Below are 23,476 nucleotides of genomic sequence, written 5' to 3'. Positions count from 1 at the left end.
GCCCTTTCCTCTCCACCCAAACGGCTACCTTACTGCTACAGGCTCTCGTTATATCCCGGCTAGACTACTGTGTCAGCCTTCTCTCTGATCTCCCTTCCTCTTCTCTCGCCCCGCTCCAGTCTATTCTTCACTCTGCTGCCCGGCTCATCTTCCTGCAGAAACAATCTGGGCATGTCACTCCCCTTCTTAAACACCTCCAGTGGTTGCCTATCAACCTTTCCGCCAAACAAAAACTCCTCACTCTAGGCTTCAAGGCTCTCCATCACCTTGCCCCTTCCTACCTCTCCTCCCTCTCTCTTTCTAATGCCCACCCCACACGCTCCGCTCCTCTGCCGCCCATCTCTCACCGTCCTTCGGTCTTGCCTATCCCGCTGTTGACCCCTGGGCCACGTCCTGCCTCAGTCCTGGAATGCCCTCCCTCCTCACCTCCGACAATCTAATTCTCTTCCCCTCTTCAAATCCCTACTTAAAGCTCACCTCCTCCAAGAGGCCTTCCCAGACTGAGCTCACCCCTTTGTCCTTCTGCTCCCTCTAACTCCCCTTCACCTCTCCGCAGCTAAATCCTCTTCTTCCCCTTTCCCTCTCCTCCTCCTCCTCAGCACTGTACTCGTCCTCTCAACTGTATATATCTTCATCATCCTATTTATTTTGTTTATTTTGTTTAATGAGATGTACATTACCCTGATTCTATTTATTTGCCATTGTTTTTATGAGATGTTCTTCCCCTTGACTCTATTTATTGCCATTGTTCTTGTCTGCCTGTCTCCCCCGATTAGACTGTAAGCCCGTCAAACGGCAGGGACTGTCTCTATCTGTTGCCGACTTGTTCATCCCAAGCGCTTAGTACAGTGCCCTGCACATAGTAAGCGCTCAATAAATACTATTGAATGAATGAATGAATCCTCTTAAATATGAATATATATTTAATCTAGTTGAAGACTTTTCAAAAAATTTATATTCAAAATTTCAGATGGCAGAGTTGACTCATCTGACTTGACTTCTTACCAACACCATTATGCCAGATATTTTTCTTTTTGAATTATTAAAATCTATTTGCAATGGCAGGAACAAGATGCTGCATGTTTCTAAAAAATTTGAATTAGTGATCAAATATTTATAAAATAATTAATCAAGAAAGCTGATATTTTAGGGAATGAGAAAAGGGTGTATCTTTGGATGCTTTAAATTTCCCCAATACAATGTGTAGCTGAATCTCCAAAAGCCCCCCACCCCCAAAATTCTAAAATTTGTAAAGGCTTTCTTGTCTCCACCTAGTTACAGGTGGAAGGAATTCAATCTGCTGGTCTCCATGGCGATCTGCTAGCCCAGCAAGAGGCTCTGAAGCTCAAGTGGTTAGGATTTACGCTGAGTTCTCTTGTTGAGTTTTCCTCTCCTGCTTCACAGGTGGAAGCAATTAAATAGACTGGGCTCTGGAGCAATCTTTTTCCTGAAGCCCAAGCCAAAAGCCATGATGTCAGGACTGGAGCAGACCATACAATTAGGAAAGAAACCAGGAGCCCTTTTAGGGGTTTGAGGAGAATTCTTTATTTGGATTGTTGCTCTTATGTGAATGTTAGGTTGATGAGGAAAGGAAGCTGACTATGAGCTGGAAAATGCAGAAGAAAGTAATTTGGGCTGGGGAATGATGACTTGAAGGGGAAGCAAAATTAGATCTAAGGGATAGATATTCTGGCTAAGCAGAGAGCCTGGGCTGAAAAATAGCAGAAGAGAGATTTGAGTGGAGGGAAAGTGTTAGAGGGTTTTATAATAAGATAAAAATTTTAATTTAATTTGGGTCAAGATGGAGTCTGAAGAGTGTGTGTTGTCCAGATAGAGCTTCTAGCAAAATAATTCTTCTTTTATAAAGGTAAGAAAGCTACTTTGTGAATCACTTAATGCTATGATGTCTGTATATATATATAATACATTGTCAGTGTTTTCTTATGATATTTAAGTGCTTACTTGTACCAGGCACTGTTCTAAGTACTGGAATAGATACAAAATAATCAGTTGGGACACAGTCCATGTCCCAAATGGGGCTTACTGTCTTAAACCCCATTTTACAAATGAAGGAACTGAGGTACAAAGAAATTAAGTGACTTACCCAAGGTCACCCAGCAGACAAGTGGTGGAGCTGGGATTAGAACCCAGGTCCTTCTCACTCCCAGGCCACTATGCTAACCACTAAGTCATTGCTGCTGTTTCATGTTTGAAGATACTCATAATGTAATGGCTCTATAGAGGTTTAAACCAATGTAATATTCCTCTCATTCTCCTTGTTTTGGAGTCTTAAATGGCAGTTTATTACTGGCAGCATGGCTTAGTGGAAAGAGCACAGGCTTGGGATTCACAGGTTGTGGGTTCTAATTCTGGTTCAGCCACTTGCCTGCTGTGTGAACCTGGGCAAGTAGCTTAACTTCTCTGTGCCTCAATTACCTCATCTGTAAAAGTGGGGATTAAAAAAATGTGAGCCTCATGTGGGACAATCTGATTACCGTGTATCTACCCCAGTGCTTAGAACAGTACTCAGCACATAGTAAGTGCTTAACAAATACCATCATTATTATATTATTACTGGCAGGATGGTTGGATCAGTTATTTTTTATTAATAAAGGCAAGCTAAGCAGTGGAATGACTTTTGTAAATAGTGAGCATTAGCATTTAGATTATTCTTGATACTGACTAGGGAATATAGTTAAAGGCATGGGGAAAATAAATACTACATTTCCAACTTTTGAGGTATTCCAATCCCGCTGGGATTATAAAAAACAAATCGGGCAAATCTTGGCCTCACTTAAAATATACAAGATGACTTGGTGTTGCCTGATATTTGACTAGGATTTACCTTCAGGTAATCTAGCAAAAGGGATTCTGCTGGCTGTCTGATGGAATAGGATTTGATTTTTGAACTTGAATGACACATAAATACTCAACTGTGAGGACTGTGTTGGAGGATTTCTGGCATTTTTTCCATTGGCCTAAGGAATATGTCCACTTATACTTCTGGAGAGGAGTTGGGGGAGGGGGGCATCAACAGCATCATTGCAAGGCAACTACTACTATAACATTGCTACCTTTTATGGAATTTGTGTTTTCACACCATTTGGATGTTATGAATTAAGAAATGTTCTTCCAAAACACATGTGCTCTATCCTGATTCAGCAGTTAGAGTAAGATTAGGTGTAGGAAGAAACTACTGTGTCCATTTACATGGCATTGGCATGAAGTTGCTGCTCACCCATAGTAGTTTAGTGAACTCTGAAGCAGCATGGCTCAGTGGAAAGAGCATGGGCTTGGGAGTCAGAGGTCCTGGGTTTGAATTCCGGCTCTGCCGCTTGGCAGCTGTGTGACTGTGGGCAAGTCACTTAACTTGTCTGTGCCTCAGTTACCTCATCTGGACAATTGGGATTAAGACTGTGAGTCTCATTTGGGACAACCTGATTACCCTGTATCTACCCCAGCACTTAGAACAGTGCTCTGCACATAGTAACACTTAACAAATACCAACATTATTATTATTAACTCTGGGTTCCTTGATTTGTCTTGCTGCTTTGCAATATTTAACACATTTAAATAGTGAAAAGGCTCTAAAGCATTCTACTCAGACATAATGACATAGGAATTTATATTCTCACACTGTATTCATATGTGGGCAGGGAATGTCTACCAACTCTTGTACTCTCCCAAACACTTATGTTCTGCACACAGTAAACCCTCAATTATCATTGATTGTGATATCTTTAAAAATCATCTCACCCACTAATTATCTTAGAATCAACAGTAGCTTTCATGTGATTTTTTTTTCCCAAAACAAGGCTCATTAAGAATTTAGGAGAAATTACTGTATTAGAGCTTCTAAAACCTTTATGAATATCCAAATATTTAGCAAAGATTAAGCTATCTTCTTCTGTGAAGTGATTATGTAAAAACACTTCTTTCAGAAGACTTTTTGAAGATGAGAATAAGTTGTCAGAGGAAATATGTCCATAGAAGGCAGGAAATGAGTGTGCAACAGCTGCCAGATTAGCCTGAAGTGGGCGTTGGGGATGTGGAGCCTCTGAAGGTTGAAAATGGGAAAGGGAGTAGCATGAAGTAGCAATTATTATAACTGTGATATTGTCTTAAGCATTTGCTTTTGCCAAGCACTGCTGTTTCTCCATTGAGACGGGATTAAAAATGCAAAAATGTGAAAGGGTTGGTGTGAGCAAGGAAGGTTCCTTCTGACTCCTCAAACCTGATTACCCTGTATCTACCCCAGGGCTTAGAATAGTCCTTGGCACATAGTAAGCACTTACATTGTTGTTGTTATGTACCAGCACTACCCTTGCTCAGTGTTTGAATAGTAAGCATGTGTTGTGAGATAATCCACATTGCTGTTGAAAATATTTAGTCTCCATTACCGGGGGACAGTATTATCAAGCAAGGAGGAAGGAAAGCTTAAAACAAACAAAAAAACCTCTCTTGTGCCCAGATCCAACTGGTGGATGGCATCGTAAAACTTCTTTAAGGAAACCAAAAATACTTAAATGCATAAATCAATTATGTTTTGCAATTACATTTGCTAAACTGAAGATAACATAATTGCTTTATTCCCCGTTAAGTCATTTAATATTTCTAGGGCAGTTAAAGGATATTTAGGCTCACTTGTAAAAATTTCCCTCATTAGTATTTTCAAGCATACAAAATTTCATGTCAGATGAATGTTAATTAACATCCTAGAAGGTGACTTCACTTTTGCTTACTTTTTTTGTTAATTATGCTTATTGTTGCAGTCATATTAATTCTATGGATATTTTTATGATGAATTAAGTGTATTAAGACTGCAGGAATGAGCAATGGGAAGCACTTATTAAAATGGGGATTTAAAATCCCATTAGTGTGAGAGAGAGAGATGCTGAATCTCTCCACTCTAAACTGAAAAGATACTTCAGTTAATTTTGGGATTGTGGCTGATATTTTTATGGAAAGAATTTACAGTTATCCATCCCAGAATTTTTCTACCCTACAATGCCTTATCCTTCCTCAAAAACACTGGAACATCTCATTCTCCACTGGTAAATCATCCAGGGCCTATTCATTCCTTTCTTGACTTCCTGACATTCAGGCATACAAGATTCCAAAATGTTAATTAATGTTGGTATTAAGCACTTACTATGTGCAGAACACTGTTCTAAGCACTGGGGTAGATATAGGGTAATCAGGTTGTCCCACGTGGGGCTCACAGTCTTCATCCTCATTTTCCAGATGAGGTAACTGAGGCACAGAGAATTTAAGTGACTTGCCCACAGTCACACAGCTGACAAGTGGCAGAGCAGGGATTCGAACCCATGACCTCTGACGAAGCCCATACTCTTTCCACCGAGCCCCCTGCTGCTTCTCATGTTCTAGTCCTGATCCAGAAATGGGGCTCTGAACATGGACCCGGAATGATAGGCAATTCCATTATGAGGTCAGACCAGAAGTCCTTTCAGCAGGAGCAATAGCATCATTTCAGCACCATTTGATTCCTGTCTCCATTTTTGTCCCACCCATTTATCCTAATTGTTGTGGATATGTCATAACATCCCTTATTTCTCACTTCATTACCCATTGTGATCCTTTCATCAATACCTTAATCAGAAAATTTTTTTTTGCTCAAGAATTACACCAGTAGACTGAGTCCAATACTGTTGAATTAGAGGAGCCCTAAAAGGCTTGTTCAATTCTAGAAATGAGAAACCTGGGCTTGGGAATCAGAGATCATGGGTTCTAATCCTGCCTCCGCTATTTGTCAGCTGTGTGACCTTAGGCAAATCACTTAGCTTCTCTGTGTGTTACCTCATCTGTAAAATGGGGATGAAGACTGTGAACCTTACGTGGGACAACCTGATTACCTTGTGTTTATCCCACCACTTAGAACAGTGCTTGGCACATAGTAAGCGCTTAACAAATACCAACATTATTATTATTATTATTCTAGGGTCCTTTGGGCAGTGCTGTCTAAAGAAAACCTGAAGCTTTATTTCTTCATTGTTAATGTATTTGTGTGACTTTGTGTACTACATTATACATGGTGCTTTAGAATCTCCCCAACAAAAGACAATCCCAAATCACAGAGAGTTTACAGTATAGGCTGGAAGATGAACAATGAAATAACTAGCAACTGAACATCTAATTTAACCCTTTGTCCTCCCTCCATTTTCCCCAAATAGCCAAGTGATGAAAAAACCCTGACCTCTTAAGTATTGATAAAAAAAGCCACAATACATGGTTCCTACGTTTCCTGCCTCCTGCTGAGTCAGTTGTATTCATGGAGCACTTACTGTGTGCAGAGCACTCTACTAAGCACTCAGGAGAATACAATATAACAGACTTGGTAGACACGTTCTCTGCCCACAATGAGCTTGCAATCTAGGTCTAAGTCAGAGGCAGAATGTGGGTGAGACGATGGTTTGGGATTATTGTTATTTGCCATTATTATTGTTTACTATGTTCTAACACTGGGGTAGATACAGGTTATCAGGTTCAGCACAGTCCCTGTACCACATGAGGGTCATTAGGTATAAGGAAATAGGATTTTGCAGATGCAAAAATTGAGGCACAGATAAATGACTTGCCCCAAGTCACACAGCAGATGAGTGTCTAAACCAAGATTATAACAAAGATCCTCTGACTCCCAATCCCATGCACTTTCCTCTAGACCATACTGGGATTTGACATTCAAGTGGCAGACACTGTTCATGATTGGATGACAATGAGGTCATGAGCCTTGAAATCCGTTTGATAGGCTTCTCTATGAAGGCTAAGTATGGTGCACTGCAACCAGAGGGCACACGGATTTTATTACAACTAAATATATTGGATTATTGAAAACTATGCTAATCATTGATGCCTAAATAATCTTAATCCCTTGCACAAACTCCAGATTGGATCAGTTTCTGTTGGACCCATCTAGTGCAGACCCACAGACTCATAGACCATTGAGTTCCCAGGATGTTATGCAAAGGTCCCCCAAATTTCCATTTAGTGACCTTCAGATTGCTGAAGAAGACAAAAATGGTGCTGTTGTCATGACAACAAATCAATTACAAAGTTTATATTTTCCTAGTCTTTTAAAATTATTCATCTCCTTCCCCAGGAGATCACCCCATCCCAAAGATATCTATAGATTGAAAGGCTGAATACTAAAATTTAGCATGTTAAATTTTTCATGCTTTACCTTTTGCATTGTATTTCCTGAAGATTCAAAATGCTAAATTGCTTTAAAAAAGTCTTTGCTTAAAACATCATTGGAATCAATCTGTATTTTTATGGCATGACATATTGATGCTGTGCAATCTTATTAATATACTTTTACAAAACAGGCACAAGAATGTTCTGAAGGTTTAAACGTTCAATAAATAACTTATATTCTTAGTGGTTACTGATTGTTCTGATCACTAAAGCAGTCCTCTCTGTTCAGTGATCTGGAAAGCAGTGGTTGAGACATGGGGAAACCGTCAATTCACTGGTATTAAACCTTTAGTCTGGTCTCTTCTTCTCTACTATTTTTCTTCCCTGCTGTAACATCAAGGTATTATGGGAGGAGAATAATAAGAAATTACTAAGAGGGTGGGATAAGAGCCATATTGTTAAAAATTAATCAGGGGATTGCCTGGTTATGAGAGAGATGAAGAATGCCAAAATGAGAGCAGTTGTTTGCTCTTTCATGGCTAGATAAAAGCACATTGCCAAGTAATTCCAACATTCATTCATTCAATCATTTAAGCACTTACTTTGTGCAGAGCACTGTACTAAGTGTTGGAAAGTACAAGTCAGCAATAGAGACAATCCCTGCCAATCCCAGGCTTACAGTCTATTAGGAGGAGATGGATATCAGAACAAGTAAACAGGCATCAATATAAATGAATAGAATTGTAGATATGTGTGTATATACACAAGTGTATATGTATACACATCTACCTTTACCTCTCAGATTAAAAGTGGCCCTAGTTGTGCCTGGGATGCTAGGCAGCACCTAATGCTCTGAAAAAGTTGAAGAGATACAGACTTTGGCAAAAGAGATTCCCTTGCCTTCCTTGGACATTGATGCAGACACTTGAAGAATCTGGAAATTTTCATCTCTGACTTCTACTCCTCCGCCCGCCACACCTGCACCCACAGTGAAGTCTGTTTTGGGGGTAGTTAAAAGAATGTGGAGACAGAAGAATTCTACTTGAGAATGTAACTTTTTTTTTTTTCCAAATGCCACAAGGTTATGAGATCTGGGATTATATAAAGCAGTCCACAGAATATACTAGAACTAAGGGGGTTCATGCCTGTGTTTAGTTATGAAGTTCAACTTGGAAGTTGTTCAGGCAGAAAACTAATAGAAATGGGTGATAGCTAATTAACCTAAGGCTCAAAAGTAATTGCTTCTCAAAGCACAAATATCAAAGGGCATTTCTCTTCTATTTTTATTTATTTTTGATTTCTACAAAAATGCCCCAGAGATGCGTCTGAGTGCAGAGGTGAGATAATATATGATATTAAATAAACAAGCCCAGGTCTACATCTCCACATGACCCTACAAGCTTTCTAGTAATTAGGAAAAAGCCAAGTGAAAAATTGTGCCTTGTGCCATTTACTGAGTAGGTCCCTAAACTAGGATGTCTTCAGGTTGAGTTGAAATTAAGTTCTGAAGAATGGTTTCATTAATTCTAAAAAACCTAGAAACCAATTTTTCAGCACTCTCATAGGCTTATTATTGTTAATATAAAAAATGGGGGAAAAAATGTTATTTTTGCCTTGAACACTCTCCAGAAAGCAATTGCAAATAATCCCAAATATGTTCACAAGGATACACAACTACTTCTTGTGTCTCCTTTTCCAACTTCTTTATTTAGTTGATCTTTTGCACTCTTAAGATCGATTTGCCTAATTTTTCAGATTTTCTCTTGAGCCCAAATCTGCCTTTTGTCAACCTTGTGCTAAGCACAAATAGGAATTTGTGCCACACAGACAAGATGAATGTGCTCAGAGCCATGTGCTATTTTCCAGTCTGTACTGACAGTTAAAATATCAGAATGATGACATTCAATTCAGTGTTCAACTAATGTCACAATTATTAATAGGACTATATTGAGGACCTATTGTGTTGTACTCGGCACTGAAGAGATTGAAAGAGATGCCTTGCAGAAGTTCTTCATCTAATGGTCAGGGTTCACTGCTGACCTCTCGCCCATGTCCTGACTCTGTCCTCGAATGTCCTCCCTTTTCCTAAACAACAATCACTCTCCCCAACTTCAAATCCTTATTGAAAGCACATCTCCTCCATGAAGCCTTCCCTGATTAAGCCCTCATTTCCTCTTTTCTCACCCACTTCTACATCACCCTAATTTGCTCCCTTTACTCAACACCACCACTCCACCGGCCACAGCCCCACAGCACCAAAAGTTATTTATATTAATGTCTGTCTCCTCTATACTGTAAGCTCATTATGGGCTTGGAATGTGTCTCTTTTACTGTTGGGTTGTATTCTCCCAAGTGCTTAGTACAGTGTTCTGCACATAGTAAATGCTCAATCAATGAGTGAGTGATTGATATTCTTGTTTTCTCACTCATTGTTTGCCTGGGGACAATACCCAGAGTGGAGTTAAGCTGGGCAAAGGCTTTCAAGGACCCAACCAAAGCCAAACTGACATCTTAGCCCACTGGGAGACCCACCCTCCCTCGAGCTTGAAACACCTTCTTCTTATCCAAGAAAATAACTTCCCACCTTGAAAAGCCTCCTAAAATCACATCTCATCCAAGAGAGAGTGGAATCCCGCATTCTCCCTATCCTCCCTCCACTCACCATGACAAATGAACTCAGTTGTGTACCCATCAAGCATTTTGATATTCCCTCAACTCAGCCCCATTAGGATTTAAGGTACATATCCTTAAATTCTACTATTGTTCCCACAAGTTTAATTTATACTCTTTGTGGCCTGGGGTCAAGCTATCATCTTTACTGTATTGTAATATGCTCAGCACTTACAACAGTCCCCTGCCCACTATCCAATAAATATCATTGATTTACAATCTAGATCCACTTTATCTGCATTCACACACCTACTCCTTGCTGAAGCAATGTAATGGTAGCAAAATACGCCATGTTGGCTATCTATAGAGCCAGACTATGTAGCTATTGATAAATAGATAACAGAGGAACAGTGTGGTGTAGTGGAAATGGCACAGGACTGTGGGTCAGGATACGTGAGTCCTAATCTCAGCTCTGCTACTGGGTGACCTTGTACAAAATATTTCACTACTGGTGTCTTAGTTACCACATCTGCAAATTGAGATTAAATACCTATTCTTCATACTTAGCCATGATGCCTATGTAAACAGGGACTGTTTGGTTTCACTGAATTATCTCTAGTGCTTGGAACAGTGTTTAGGGAAGCTGCATGGTCTAGCAGATAAAGGCTGAGCCTGGGAGCCTGAGGACCTGGATTCTAATTCCACCACTGCCACATGCCTGCTGTGTGACTTCAAACAAGTCACTTAATGTCTCTGTGTCCATTTCCTCTACTGTAAAATGAAGATTTTATCCTACTCCTAAATAGTGTGTGAGCCCCATTTAATCAATTAATAGTATTTATTGAGAGCTTTCTGTGGACAGAGCAGTATACTGAGCACTTGGGAGGATACATTAGAACAGAGTTAATAGGCATGTTCCCTGCCCATAATGAACTTAATGATAATAATGTTGGTATTTAAGCGCTTACTATGTGCCGAGCACTGTTCTAAGCGCTGGGGTAGACACAGGGGAATCACCTTGTCCCACGTGGGGCTCACAGTCTTAATTCCCATTTTACAGTCGAGGTAACTGAGGCACAGAGAAGTTGTGACTTGCCCAAAGTCACACAGCTGACAAGTGGCAGAGCTGGGATTCGAACCCATGACCTCTGACTCCAAAGCCCATGCTCTTTCCACTGAGCCACGCTGCTTAATGGGACAGGAAGTGTCCAACCTGATTAACTTGTATCTACCCTAACATTTAGTACTTGATACACAGTAAGTGCTTAACAGGTGATATTTTAAAAAGTATTTAGCACACTGTAAGCCCTCAACAAACACCTCAATTATTAGAATTCTGATCTCTTTTTAAATACGACATTTGTTCTGTAGCCATGTAGGCACATACGGCATCTTGTCTCTCTATACTTTTTACATGGGATGTTTTAACAGTATTCCTGAAAAATCCTGGGTTTCTTTGGATTTATTATTTTAATTTGAATTGAATACAGCAGGGTGTTATTTGTTCATGCAGTTCTCAGATTATATAGCATAATTTTAAGAAAGAATTCTGAGGTAATTACAAATATTTCCCAGAAAATATTCTTGATTTATAATTTAGTTGTTGAATTCACAACTGACTTCAATTAATCTTATATGAATGTGACCTTGTTGTTTTTTCTTCCCTCCATTCCAGGATTTATTTATACTTGCGGTGGAACTTTAAAAGGTCTGAATGGCACAATTGAAAGCCCTGGCTTCCCATATGGATATCCAAACGGTGCAAACTGTACTTGGGTGATAATAGCAGAGGAACGAAACAGAATACAAATCGTCTTTCAGTCATTTGCTCTAGAAGAAGAATATGACTACTTATCATTATATGATGGACACCCTCATCCTAACAACTTTAGGACAAGGTAAGTTTTTTATATGAGAAAAGATGAAGTTTATCTTTTCCAAGGCATTCTTGGCAAATAATGGTTTAAAATAATGTAAAGAATGATTCTGGATTAATTGAGAAGCAGGGTTGCCTAATGGGAAGAGCATGGACCTGGGAGTCACAGCACTTGGCTTGTAATACCGGCTCTGCCACTTGTCTGAGGCGCGATTTTGGACAGGTCACTTAACTTTGTGCTTCAGTTGACTAATCTGTAAAATGGGGATTAAGAGCCCCAGGTGGGTTAGGGATTATGTTCAATTTGAGTAGCTTGTAATCATTCATTCAGTCATATTTATTGAGCACTTACTGTGTGCAGAGCATTGTGCTAAAGCGCTTGGAAAGTACAATTTGGCAACATATAGAGACAGTCCGTACCCAAGAGTGGTCTTGCATCTACTCCAGTGTTTAGAAGAGTGACTGGAACATAGCTCTTGACAAATACCACTTAAAAAAAAGACAGGTTAAACTCACTTATCTTTGTTTATAGCAGTGTTTTGTATTGACCCTATCAAATGTCCCATCCAATACACAGCCAAGGTCTTTCTTTGAAATATACATCTGATAATGCTGTGTCTAGGCATTAATAGTTTATGTCCCGAAGGAGATCCACTTACAGAGTACCGTTCAAATCAGCTTAGTCTTGCCAACCTCACAGTGGTAAATTGGGTAACCAATTTGTGTCATACCAATTTGTGTTGTACAGATTCCATCATACATGGGTAACTGGTTCATTTGAATTAAAATGATATATCTTGGAAATAAGTTTGTTTGTGATAGAGTTTTTAGCAATCATATCACATTAAAATCATACTGATGGGATTAAAAGCTCAGATGACAATAGAGTAAGTGCCTACTCAGTGCAGAAGACTGGTACTATGCACTTGAAAAAAAATCCAATAGAACTTAAAGGCATGATCTTTGTCCACAGTTTACAGTCTAACCTCTGTAGACACAAAATAAATTACCTTTAGAAGGAAGAAAAGCTTATAAGTATGGCAAAGTGAATAAATACAGAAAAGATCAGTGTATGTGTATGCTCTTAGTAGCAGTGAATTTATAATTGTTGAGGCACTTTGGGGAGAATATGATCTAGAATAAAATTCTGGGTTCAGTTAAATATCACATCGTTATCGTAACAAACAGAATGTTAGGAATGTTTCAGTGACTTCAAAGGGAACTCTTACAAGGTAGATGAATAACCTCTACAAGTCGTTAGAGTTGTCTTAAGCAACAAGATACAGCTGAAAATCCAGTAGAGGTGCCACCTTTCTAAAAGGACCCTATGCTGTGATCTGGGGAATGTGACACTACCCAAAAATCCATAAAAACTTTTCCACCCCTGTAGCCTTCACAGCTCCGTAATCCTCCTGGACTTTAAGTTTTTGGTATTAAAATATCTCTTATCAGAACTACTGTGTCTTTGGCTAAATATTGTGATATGTTCTTCTATTTATCTTTATTGATTTCCTTCCTGAAAATCCCAGACTCATGTGAAACACAATCCTACAAAATTCTGATAAATGTACTCTTGAACAAAAACTAACCTTTGCAAGGCAGAAGGACTTTATACTATAATAGTTTTCTTCCTCCTCCTTGACACCCAACCATATCATAGAAACAGAGATAAGCAATAGAGAGCTATTATTATCAATCAATAGGAGTTATTGCATTAGCTGAAGACAACCCATGACTATACTTTGTTGTGATTACACTTTTCCATCCCAACAACAGTAATGAAATTTCAAAACAAGATGAAAGTGGGGGTTTTTTAATTAACTGAAAACCTGGGCTAGCATTATGTGCAGAGCACTGGAAAACTCAGGCTAGAATATGGTGCTGAGCACTGATAAGGTGATTATGCCTAAACATTTTAAGACAGCAGACTTTTGCCACTATATAAATACCTAGGTACCCCACTTTAGGAAATCATAAAATGGGAAATATCCCAAAAGGCAATAAAAGTGATAAGGATTTGAGAGAGTAATGTGGATAAACTGAAATGATTAGGACTCTTCAATCAGTGGTATTTATTTAGCACTTACTATGTGCAAAGAACTATACTAAGTGCTTAGAGTACATTTTTAAAGGTGAAGATTGAGAGATTGTGGCACTTACCAATGCTTGAAGACTGTGGATGGAGTGAAGCACAAAGTTGTTTATAACATCCTGCAACATCAAAACAAGAGACCACCAATTTAAGTGGGAAAATGGCTGGTTTAAAATGAATGATAGGGAAGTCTGAAAATTAAACCTACATTTTTTTGGCCAGGGAGTTAGTGTGATCCATCAGAGAATGCACCTGTGTTTATGCCCATGTATTTTGCATGTGTTTAGAGCAAGCACTGAAGCATTTGGCTTCATTTTGAACTCATGAATGAGGAACTATGATGAGGGAAAATGAGATATGTAAGAAAGTACTTTCATAACCAGTAAGTTAGCTAGCAAGAATAATTTTGTTGCTGGTATTATGCCCAAGATATTGATTTGTGGGGCACTTATCTAATCAAGTAATTAAATTTCCTGTATTTTTATGACTACAGTATGGCTGTCCTTTACGCTTCCTGTCTCATTTCAATATCGAGTCCTGTTGTGCAGGAGACTGTTTGAGAGACTTTAGTGACAGCAACTTTATCTTACCCTCTCCCTCTTGGCTATTAGCATTCGTTCATATACAGAAATTTTGGAAACACCTCAGGAACATCATTCAGTGATATTTATGGAACTCTTTCTATATGCAGAGCACTGTCCTAAGTGACATCCCAAGAATGTGCTCTAAGCCATATTTTGAAAAATTAAATTTTGTCATGGTAAAAAATTGCTGTGAACTTCCCATGATACACTGAATGTGTTCTTTTGATTTGTGACATTGCCATCAGTAGATAAGTATTGACACTGCAAACTTTTATGATTAGAATCACAAAATCATAAATCACTTTTTAGTCAGCACACTAAAATAACAGACACTTCAGAATTGGAAATACTTAGGTACCTCTTACTGCTTGCTTTTGTTTCTTGCTTTTTTAGAAACCATTTTAAAGCTAATCCCACTCAGTCAATTTCTAATTGGTAAACCTGTTTAACATGGTTATAATTTCTCAACTTTAATCTTTGTTTATATGCCATGCCCTCCTCTCCTGGTAACTCCTTGAGACACTGACCTAAGGAAGCGTCTTTGTAAAGGACCAGGATGCTCTTTGCAGTTATTAGTTTTGTATTGCTGGTGCCTTGTGATAATACAACTTTTGCATTTAGAAAACAGTCAATGTGTTTTTCCTTCTTTTTATAAATATAAAGACTGCCTGTACTATTAAAAATGAACAGTAAAGGATGTCTTCAAATTTGATTCTAAACAGGAAGTATAAAAGAACAAAGAAAAGGTCATTCAATTTATAGTCTCAATTTTTCTTTCGCTTGGAACATTCATTTCTAGAGAGATTTTCTTTTTCTTCACCATTAATCTCCTTCAAGGTCCAGATGCAATGCTGTTAGACAAAAAATAATGGGTAGACTTTTTTGTACAGCAACTTCTTCAGAAACAGTATTTATTGGGTATATATTTAAATAGAGAACATACTAGCTGTGACAACAGGAACAATTTACACATTTATGTCTTTTCCCTTTCCAACTCATTTTGTTTCCCTTTCTCCACTTATTTGACTTTTTTCCTACCATTTTTTCTAGCACTTTCTTTTTCCCTCTTTCCCACCTATTTCTCCTCACTTCCTCCATCTTCCCTCTTTTACCTCTGTCTTCTCTTCCATGTTCCCATGCTTATTTCTTTTGTCCCAGCCAGTACTCCTACTTTGGCCTTGCTGCTGAAGTAGGCATTCACCTAAGGAGATTCACTTTATCTGTCATCAGCATTCACAAACTTATCCATTTGATCGACTGATGGTGGTATTTATTGTGCACTTACTGTGTGCAGAGCACCACACTAAGGGCTTGAGAGAGTACAATACAATAGAGTTGAAAGACACATCCTGCCTACAGTGAGCTTAGTGTCTTTACCCCTGCAGCATGGCTCAGTGGAAAGAGCATGGGCTTGGGAGTCAGAGGTCATGGGTTTGAATGCCAGCTCTGCCACTTGTCAGCTGTGTGACTGTGGGCAAGTCACTTAACTTCTCTGCCTCAGTGACATCATCTGTAAAATGGGGATTAAGACTGTGAGCCTCATGTGGGACAACCTGATTACACTGAATCTCCCCCAGCGCTTAGAACAGTGCTCTGCACATAGTAAGCCCTTAACAAATACCAACATTATTATTAGTTCAAGAGTAAGTGTCCCATCCAGGCTGTGACCTCAGTGGAGTCCTGGACCATCCTGGAGCTTTGGTCAGGAAGTCAGGGGAACCCGCCCCACTGCTGAAGGGCACTGCTTCTCCCAGAGCATAGCCATCCTTTCTCTGGAGAGGCCTCTTGCTCTCTCACTCTCTCTCATACAGATAGGCACCTTCCACTGATCTCCCGCACTGGCCAGTGAATACAGAGATACAGGGATCCCAATTTTTGATCTAGTAGATTGGGACAGAACAAATTGAAGAGAACCCAGAAGATCCCAAATCTGATGTGAAGAAAGTGTCTGTTACCCTGTGCCTCCCTGGACCTCACTATTAGTAGTAATAATAATAATGTTGGTATTTGTTAAGTGCTTACTCTGTGCAGAGTACTGTTCTAAGCACTGGGGGAGATACAGAGTAATCAGGTTGTGTCCCATGTGGGGCTCACAGTCTTAATCCCCATGTTACAGATGAAGTAACTGAGGCACGGAGAAGTTAAGTGACTTGCTCACAGTCATACAGCTGAGAAGTGGCAGATCCGGGATTCGAACCTATGACCTCTGACTCCCAAGCCCGTGCTCTTTCCACTGAGCCATGCTGCTTCTCTATTGAGACTGTTCATTCTGTGTGTATACGTATGCATGTACTTATACTTTACCTTCAACCCTGTCTCTTTCACCATGACCCCTTGCTAACTCCCTCTGACCTGGAACTCTCTCCTACTTCATACTGACAGGCAACCATTCTTCCCATCTTCAAAACCATACTAAAATCATCTATTCATCCTCCCTTCTGCACCGTCTATGCATTTGGGTCTGTATCCCTTAAGCGATTTGATACCCCTCAGCACTTAAGAAGCAGCGTACCTCAGTGGAAAGAGCCCGGGCTTGGGAGGCAGAGGTCATGGGTTCAAATCCCGGCTCTGCCACTTGTCAGTTGTGTGACTGTGGGCAAGTCACTTCACTTTTCTGTGCCTCAGTTCCCTCATCTGTAAAATGGGGATTATCTGTGAGCCTCACATGGGACAACCTGATTACCCTGTATCTACCCCAGCACTTAGAACAGTGCTCTGCACATAGTAAGTACTTAACAAATACCAACATCATCATCATCAACTTATCCTTGTGTTTTGCAGTTTCCCCAATCTGTAATTAATTTTAATGTCTGTCTCTCATACTATATTGTACAGTATTGAGGGCGAGATCATGTCTACTAATTCTATGATATTGTACTCCCCAAGTACTTCTTAGTACCATGTTCTGCATACACACAGTAAATGCTAAATAAACACCATAGATTGATTAGATGACCAGGCATATTTAAATCCCTTTTGGATCACATTCCCTGAACTCCGACCTTCATATTGGCCCAGCTCATCTTACTTTCCCTAAAGGGACATGTTTTTCCCCAAGACTTTGGTGGTAGTAATTTGGTTCAGCTTTCTCCAATGATCCAGATATTTCTTGATACCCTGAAGACAGCTATGGGGATGACTACAGAGAGCCACACCTCCATGGGGCTCTTTAACCTTGTGGCAAGTTGGGCCCTGGTGCAGTAGCCACCAAGAGTTATGGATATGTATCTTTTCAGAGTAATTATATGATTAAAACATTGGCTATTCATCTGAACAGAATAGGTGAGGTCATAATTGCCGCACTTAATGGTAGACAGATCGAAAGTGGTGTGAAACTATAAATAATATTAAAAGGTTCATGAGCCTCAAATCAGAAGTGTTATAAGAAAAGTTATTTTTCCCTAACTTTTTCAAATCAGTGCCAGATACAAAAAGATTAAATCCTATATAAATACCATTATTCCTATTGAAATTGGTGGTGTGAATTTATTGTTGCTTTGGTGACCATATTAGTGTGTTGCGTACTTCTACCTTTGGAGTAGTATGATGAGCAAAAGCTGTTGATCATAGTTCATCTATATCCAAGGATAATATTTTAATCATTATAAGTTGAAACATGCTAAAGAAAAAAACTCAATGTCCTGTTCATCACATAGCTCACTCAATCAGCATTTATAGCACATTTAAATGTGGAGAAATCTAATAGGTTGTGAAAGGAAAATAGAAACAAATTCCTGCCCTCAAGAAGTTTACAGTTAATGGGGTAGCCAACAAAATTACCGGTAGTCAAGAAGTAAGAAAGCATATAACCGTGAATCTTAGTTCTGAGTGCAGATGTGGCATTTGGGGAATATGTAGGGAGGGAATATGTCTACCAACCCTGTTATGTTGTACTTTCCCAAATGCTTAGTAAAGTGCTCTGCACATTGTAAGAACTCAATAAATAGGATAGAGTGATAAATTAAGGTGATTAGATGCTTTTAAGTTTTTACATTTAAAATTGTGCTCTACCACACTGAGTGTGTTGGAAATCTGCCCTCTAGTTAGGAGACACAACTACTGATTTTAGGGTGTGCTAATTTTCATCAAAGCCTCTGCAGTGAATCATGTAATCTTAGCTTATTATAGTTGTAGTAATAGTATTAATTACTGTTCAGAGCACTGTATAAGACCTGGGAAAATTCACAGGTGGGAAGTAGACTGTAAGCCCGTCAAACGGCAGGGACTAACTCTATCTGTTGCCGACTTGTTCCTTCCAAGCGCTTAGTACAGTGCTCTGCACATAGTAAGCGCTCAATAAATACTATTGAATGAAAGTAGACATAGTCCCTGTCCCTCATGTAATTGTAGCTTAATATCAATCAAGTAGCCACTGGCACATACTTTGTTCACAGCACTGTATGGATGTGAAATGCAGAGAAGAGCACTTGCTCAACTGTGACTTCTTTTGTTCTTTTTTATTTTGTAATAACATTTAAGCACTCAGTAAGTACCAGGCACTGTACTAAGCACTGGGGTAGATATAACTTAATCAGGTTGGACACCATCTTTCTCCCACTTGGGACTCCCTCTCTTAATCCCCATTTTATAGATGAGGTAATAGAAGTGATTTGTCCAAGGTTACAAAGCATGCAAGTGGCAATTCTGGTATTAGAACTCAAGTCCTTCTGACTTCCAGGTCCGTGCTCTATCCACTACGCCATGCTGCTTCTCTGGCAGTGTTGTGTTGGCAGTCTTCCTCATGTGACTGGTCTGGGAATCATAGAGTGCTTGCTTTGTTCATGGATTGATGCCTGGCTTGACTAAAGAATTTTGTCTCACCATTTGATAGATGTACCATTTGGGTTTCTGTATATGGAATTGGTCCAGGAGATAGATATGTAATTTTATCAAGTCCACTCCAATACTGGTATCACACGCTGAAGGCCCTTCTTTATCCTTTCAGCTTTTAGTTCAGACTATTACTGGGCCATGCTAAACAGCAAATTTAGTCTTTGAATAACAAAAGATGTATTTCCTAAATTAAAGTGATTCTTATTTATGAGAATTTAAGAAGTTTGGAAAAACCAAATGGATGTTTAAGTGCTTTAGAAATGTTTTGTTCCATCATTTTAAACCATTGACTGTCTGATAACTTCTTCTTGACAGTGTTCGGTTCATGATCTAAGGATATATTTCAGTTAATGTCTCTCCTTCCATTCAGATTAGGCTTCCCACATTCAGTTTGGCTCAGTGGATAGAGCCCGGGCTTGGGAGTCAGAGGTCATGGGTTCGAGTTCCGGTTCTGCCACCTGTCAGCTCTGTGACTGTGGGCAAGTCACTTAACTTCTCTGTGCCTCAGTTCCCTCATCTGTAAAATGGGGATTAACTGTGAGCCTCATGTGGGACAACCTGATTACCCTGTATCTACACCACTGCTTAGAACAGTGCTCTGCACATAGTAAGCACTTAACAAATACCAACATTATTATTTATTATCATTATTATTATTATTATTATTATTAATCTGTTAAGTCTAGTAATGCTTACATGTGTTTAACATGTTATATCAAGTGCTTAGAAAAGTACAGTATCACAGAGTTGGAAGCATATTCCCTGCCAACAAGGATCTTACAGTCCAGGGGGGGAACAGACATTAAAATAAATTATGAATATGCATAGAAATGCTGTGGAGTGAGTATCAAGTACTTAAATAGTGCAAAGATGATGCAGAAGGGAGAGGGATTAGGGTAAATGAGTGCTTAATTGGGAAGACCTATTAGAGGAGATGTGATTTTTAATAAGAGAAGCAGCATGAGGTAGTGGATCGAGCATGGGCATGGGAGTCAGTAGGTCATGGATTATAATCTCTCTCCTTCTCTATGTCTCACATTTTTTTTCTTGCCTTCTACTTATATATCACACTAACAATTCAACTTTAGCATCCGTAAAAGAGAACACCTCATCTTCCCACCCAGAAACTTTCCTCCCCTAATTTTCCCATCACTGTAGACAACACTATCATACCCCATCTTGCAAGCCTGAAATGTTGGTTTTATCCTTGGCTGATTAATCTCATTCAACCTGTCACCATATGCTGTAAACTCACCCTTCACAACATTTCTATAATATACCCTTTAGTGTCTCTGAGCTGCTATCCTGCTGATACAAACATTTACATATTCCCACCTTTACTGCTACATCAGCCTCCTTGCTTACCTCCCTGCCTCCTGTCTCTTTCCACTCCAGTCCAAACTTCACTCTGCTGTCCCAATTATTTTTCTAAAACACTTTCAGTCCATGTTTTCCCTAGTCCTCAAAAACTTCTAGTGGTTGCCAATCCACTGCCACATCAAACAGAAACTCCTGATCATCGGCTTTAAATCATTGTCAGTTTTCTCCCTTCTACTTTAATTCACTGATTTCCTATTACAACCTAGCCAGTAGACTTAACTCCTCTGTCAACCTACGCACTGTACCTTCATCTTGTCTACCTTGCCACCAACCCCTTGTCTTTATCCTCCCTCTGTCCTGCAACCCCCTCCACCTTCATATCCCACAAACTACCGCTTTCCCCACCTTTAAAGCCCTACTTTAATCATATGTCTAAGAGATAGTCCCCAACTAATCCCTTATTTTCCCCAATCTCTCTCCATTCTTTGACACCCCTGTACTTGAAACTGTATCCTTTAAGCACTTGATATGCACAGTACTAAGCACTCAGGAGAGGAGAGTAAAATTGGTAGGCACAGTCCCTATCCACAAGAGCCATACAAGTTAGTTGGGGAAACAGATGTTAATATAAATTACAGAGAAGGAAAGCAGCAGAGTAAGGATATGTACATGAGTGCTCTGGGGGTGGGTTGAGCATCAAAGTGCTTGGGCATATAAATGCAAGTGTGTAGGCAGTGCCAAAGGAAGATTAGGGTGAAAGTCAATCAGTCAATTGTATTTGAGTTCCTACTGTGTGCAGAACATTGTGTACTAAGTGGGAGGGTACAATATAACAATAAACAGATGCATTCCCTGCCCACAATGAGTTTACAGTGTGGAAGGGAAGACTGACATCAATATAAATAAATTACGGATATGCACATAAATGATTTGGGACTGGGATGTCAGAGCAGCGGGGAGGGGGATGAATAAAGATGAGGTTACTTAGGGAAGGCTTCCCTCAGCACTGACAATCATTATTTTTATTAATGTCTCTCTTTCCCCTCTGTACTGTGGCTCATTGTGGGCGGGTAATGTCTGTTTTATGTTTGTTATACTTTCCCAAGTGCTTAGTATAGTGCTCTGCATATAGTAAGTGATCAATAAGAAGTACAGTTGATTGGGGAAATATGATTTTACATAAACCTAGGAATCTAGTCCTCATTTTCTCCTCTAAATGGGTATAGTCAGCTACCCAATTTCCTCTTTTGTCCAGGTCCCTCACCTCTACTTTCTTTCTAGAGTGTTGCCACATCCCCTAACTTCAAATTCATGATGCTGCCCTGCTTCATTCCGTGGCTAGTACATGGTTTCTCTTTAATCAGGGGATCTTTTCAGTAATTCTTGTCAACTGAGGTCAGGAAGATTTATCTTTTCCATTTCCTTTTTCTAGATCCAACCTTTCTCAGATCTGTACAAAGGAATGGTCTCAGATATCTTACACAAATGTACTTATGTCATTGTTTTCCTAGCCCAGTGGACTGGGTGACCTTGAATTTAAAGAAAAACAAATCTCTTCTTTCCCCTACCCTCATAATTTCTTACCCCTCATAATTTCTCACTAAAGGTCAAATTACTATCATGTAATTTTTTTTAAAGTGCAAAATGTAAATTATTGTTATACTAATGAAAATCAAACAATGAAACTGGAATCATTTGAATGATTTAAATCCCCTGACTTTTAAATGGAGTGCTGAATCTGCATCTCTGATGGAATAACCAGGATAAATAATTTTACTTAAGTTACATATGAATCTTTGTTTTAGACTCTAAAGACTCTCCCCCAGATCCAGCTTCACCATTCAGATGGTGTATCTCTCTCTTAGTGCTGGGGGTACTACGTATTAGACTTGAATGATTTGTGATAGATACTAGCCCATACTTGCTGACCTACATCAATAAGAACACAGCGACATCCCAGGACTTTAAAAAAAAAAATAAAAGAGGAAGAGTACCTGGCCAGGGTCCACCTCCTGGGTCTACCAAAACACTGGTAACCATACCTGAAATAGTTTCCAGGCAGAATTATGGTCAACAGTTAACTTTATAAATAGAGATGATGTCAAAAGGAGATTCAGTGAGTGAGATTCAAAGCTGTGTGCACACTGACTGATTCCATTAGTTCAGACAAGGCTTTTGTCTGGAAGAGGGATGGGATCATAAAGCTCAAGAGTAAATCCTTGTGTCCTTGGAATCTCGAACCACTGCTATTGTTTAGAGAGAAAACTTGCTATATATGCTCTTGTGAACAAAGCAGGAACAAACTGTCTCTTGACTGTGTCCAATACAAAGGTGAGAGAGGTGTGGGGACTATACCCTCAATAATAGTGGGTATAGCAATAAAGCTAAGTTCTTCACCACCTCAGTACCCTTTGGAAAATATACACAATCAGACCTTTTGCTTCCTATGAGATTTAGGTTTCCTCTTTCCTTCCTGGCAATTTCCTTGCTAAGCTTTCTACCAGTCCCCTGGAGTGTTATCCATGACATGGCTCTTACCCAAAGACTAACTATGACCCAGGCTGCTGAGACACTTAGATTGCTCAGGTCACTTGACCATACACATTCCCTAACCCAAACCAGTCCAACTCTAGCCACAAAACTAACCGGATAACAGAAACCTGGCTTTTGTGGCTTCAAATAAGATTCTGACCACTAACCAGGCAGCCAAATCATGCTGGATGACAGAATTAAGAGATTCAGTTGAATGGATCTAAACTGAGATCTAAATTATTTGCCAACTACTTTACAAATAGAGTAGGATGCTTTTGTATTTAATTCCTTAAGAAATCATATTTTTGCCTCAGTGGTAGTAAAGTACCTGGAAAAAGTCCCTGACTGAAATATCCACTTCAGATGCAAAATCTACAACATAAAATTACTGTAGGAAATCAAGTGGTATTGGGAATGTTTGGTTATAGTGAGCATTGACGGTATAAAGCTTTTGTCTAATGAGATTTGAACTGTAGT

The 23,476-nt window shown here is 39.4% G+C and overlaps 1 protein-coding gene across 1 annotated transcript in view; it reads left to right on the top strand.

Moving 5' to 3' along the window:
• The window catches only part of CSMD3 (CUB and Sushi multiple domains 3), a 778,187-nt gene that overhangs the window by 119,517 nt on the left and 635,194 nt on the right, over window positions 1-23,476 (top strand). The window contains 1 exon segment of the mRNA XM_029063925.2: window positions 11,438-11,660. Coding sequence (XP_028919758.1) covers window positions 11,438-11,660 — 223 coding nt within the window.

This window comes from Ornithorhynchus anatinus, chromosome 4, assembly GCF_004115215.2.
Source record: "Ornithorhynchus anatinus isolate Pmale09 chromosome 4, mOrnAna1.pri.v4, whole genome shotgun sequence".
Taxonomy (NCBI): Eukaryota; Metazoa; Chordata; class Mammalia; order Monotremata; family Ornithorhynchidae; genus Ornithorhynchus; species Ornithorhynchus anatinus.
The sequence above is the reverse complement of the archived record's forward strand: the minus strand, read 5'-3'. Positions and strand labels throughout refer to the sequence as shown.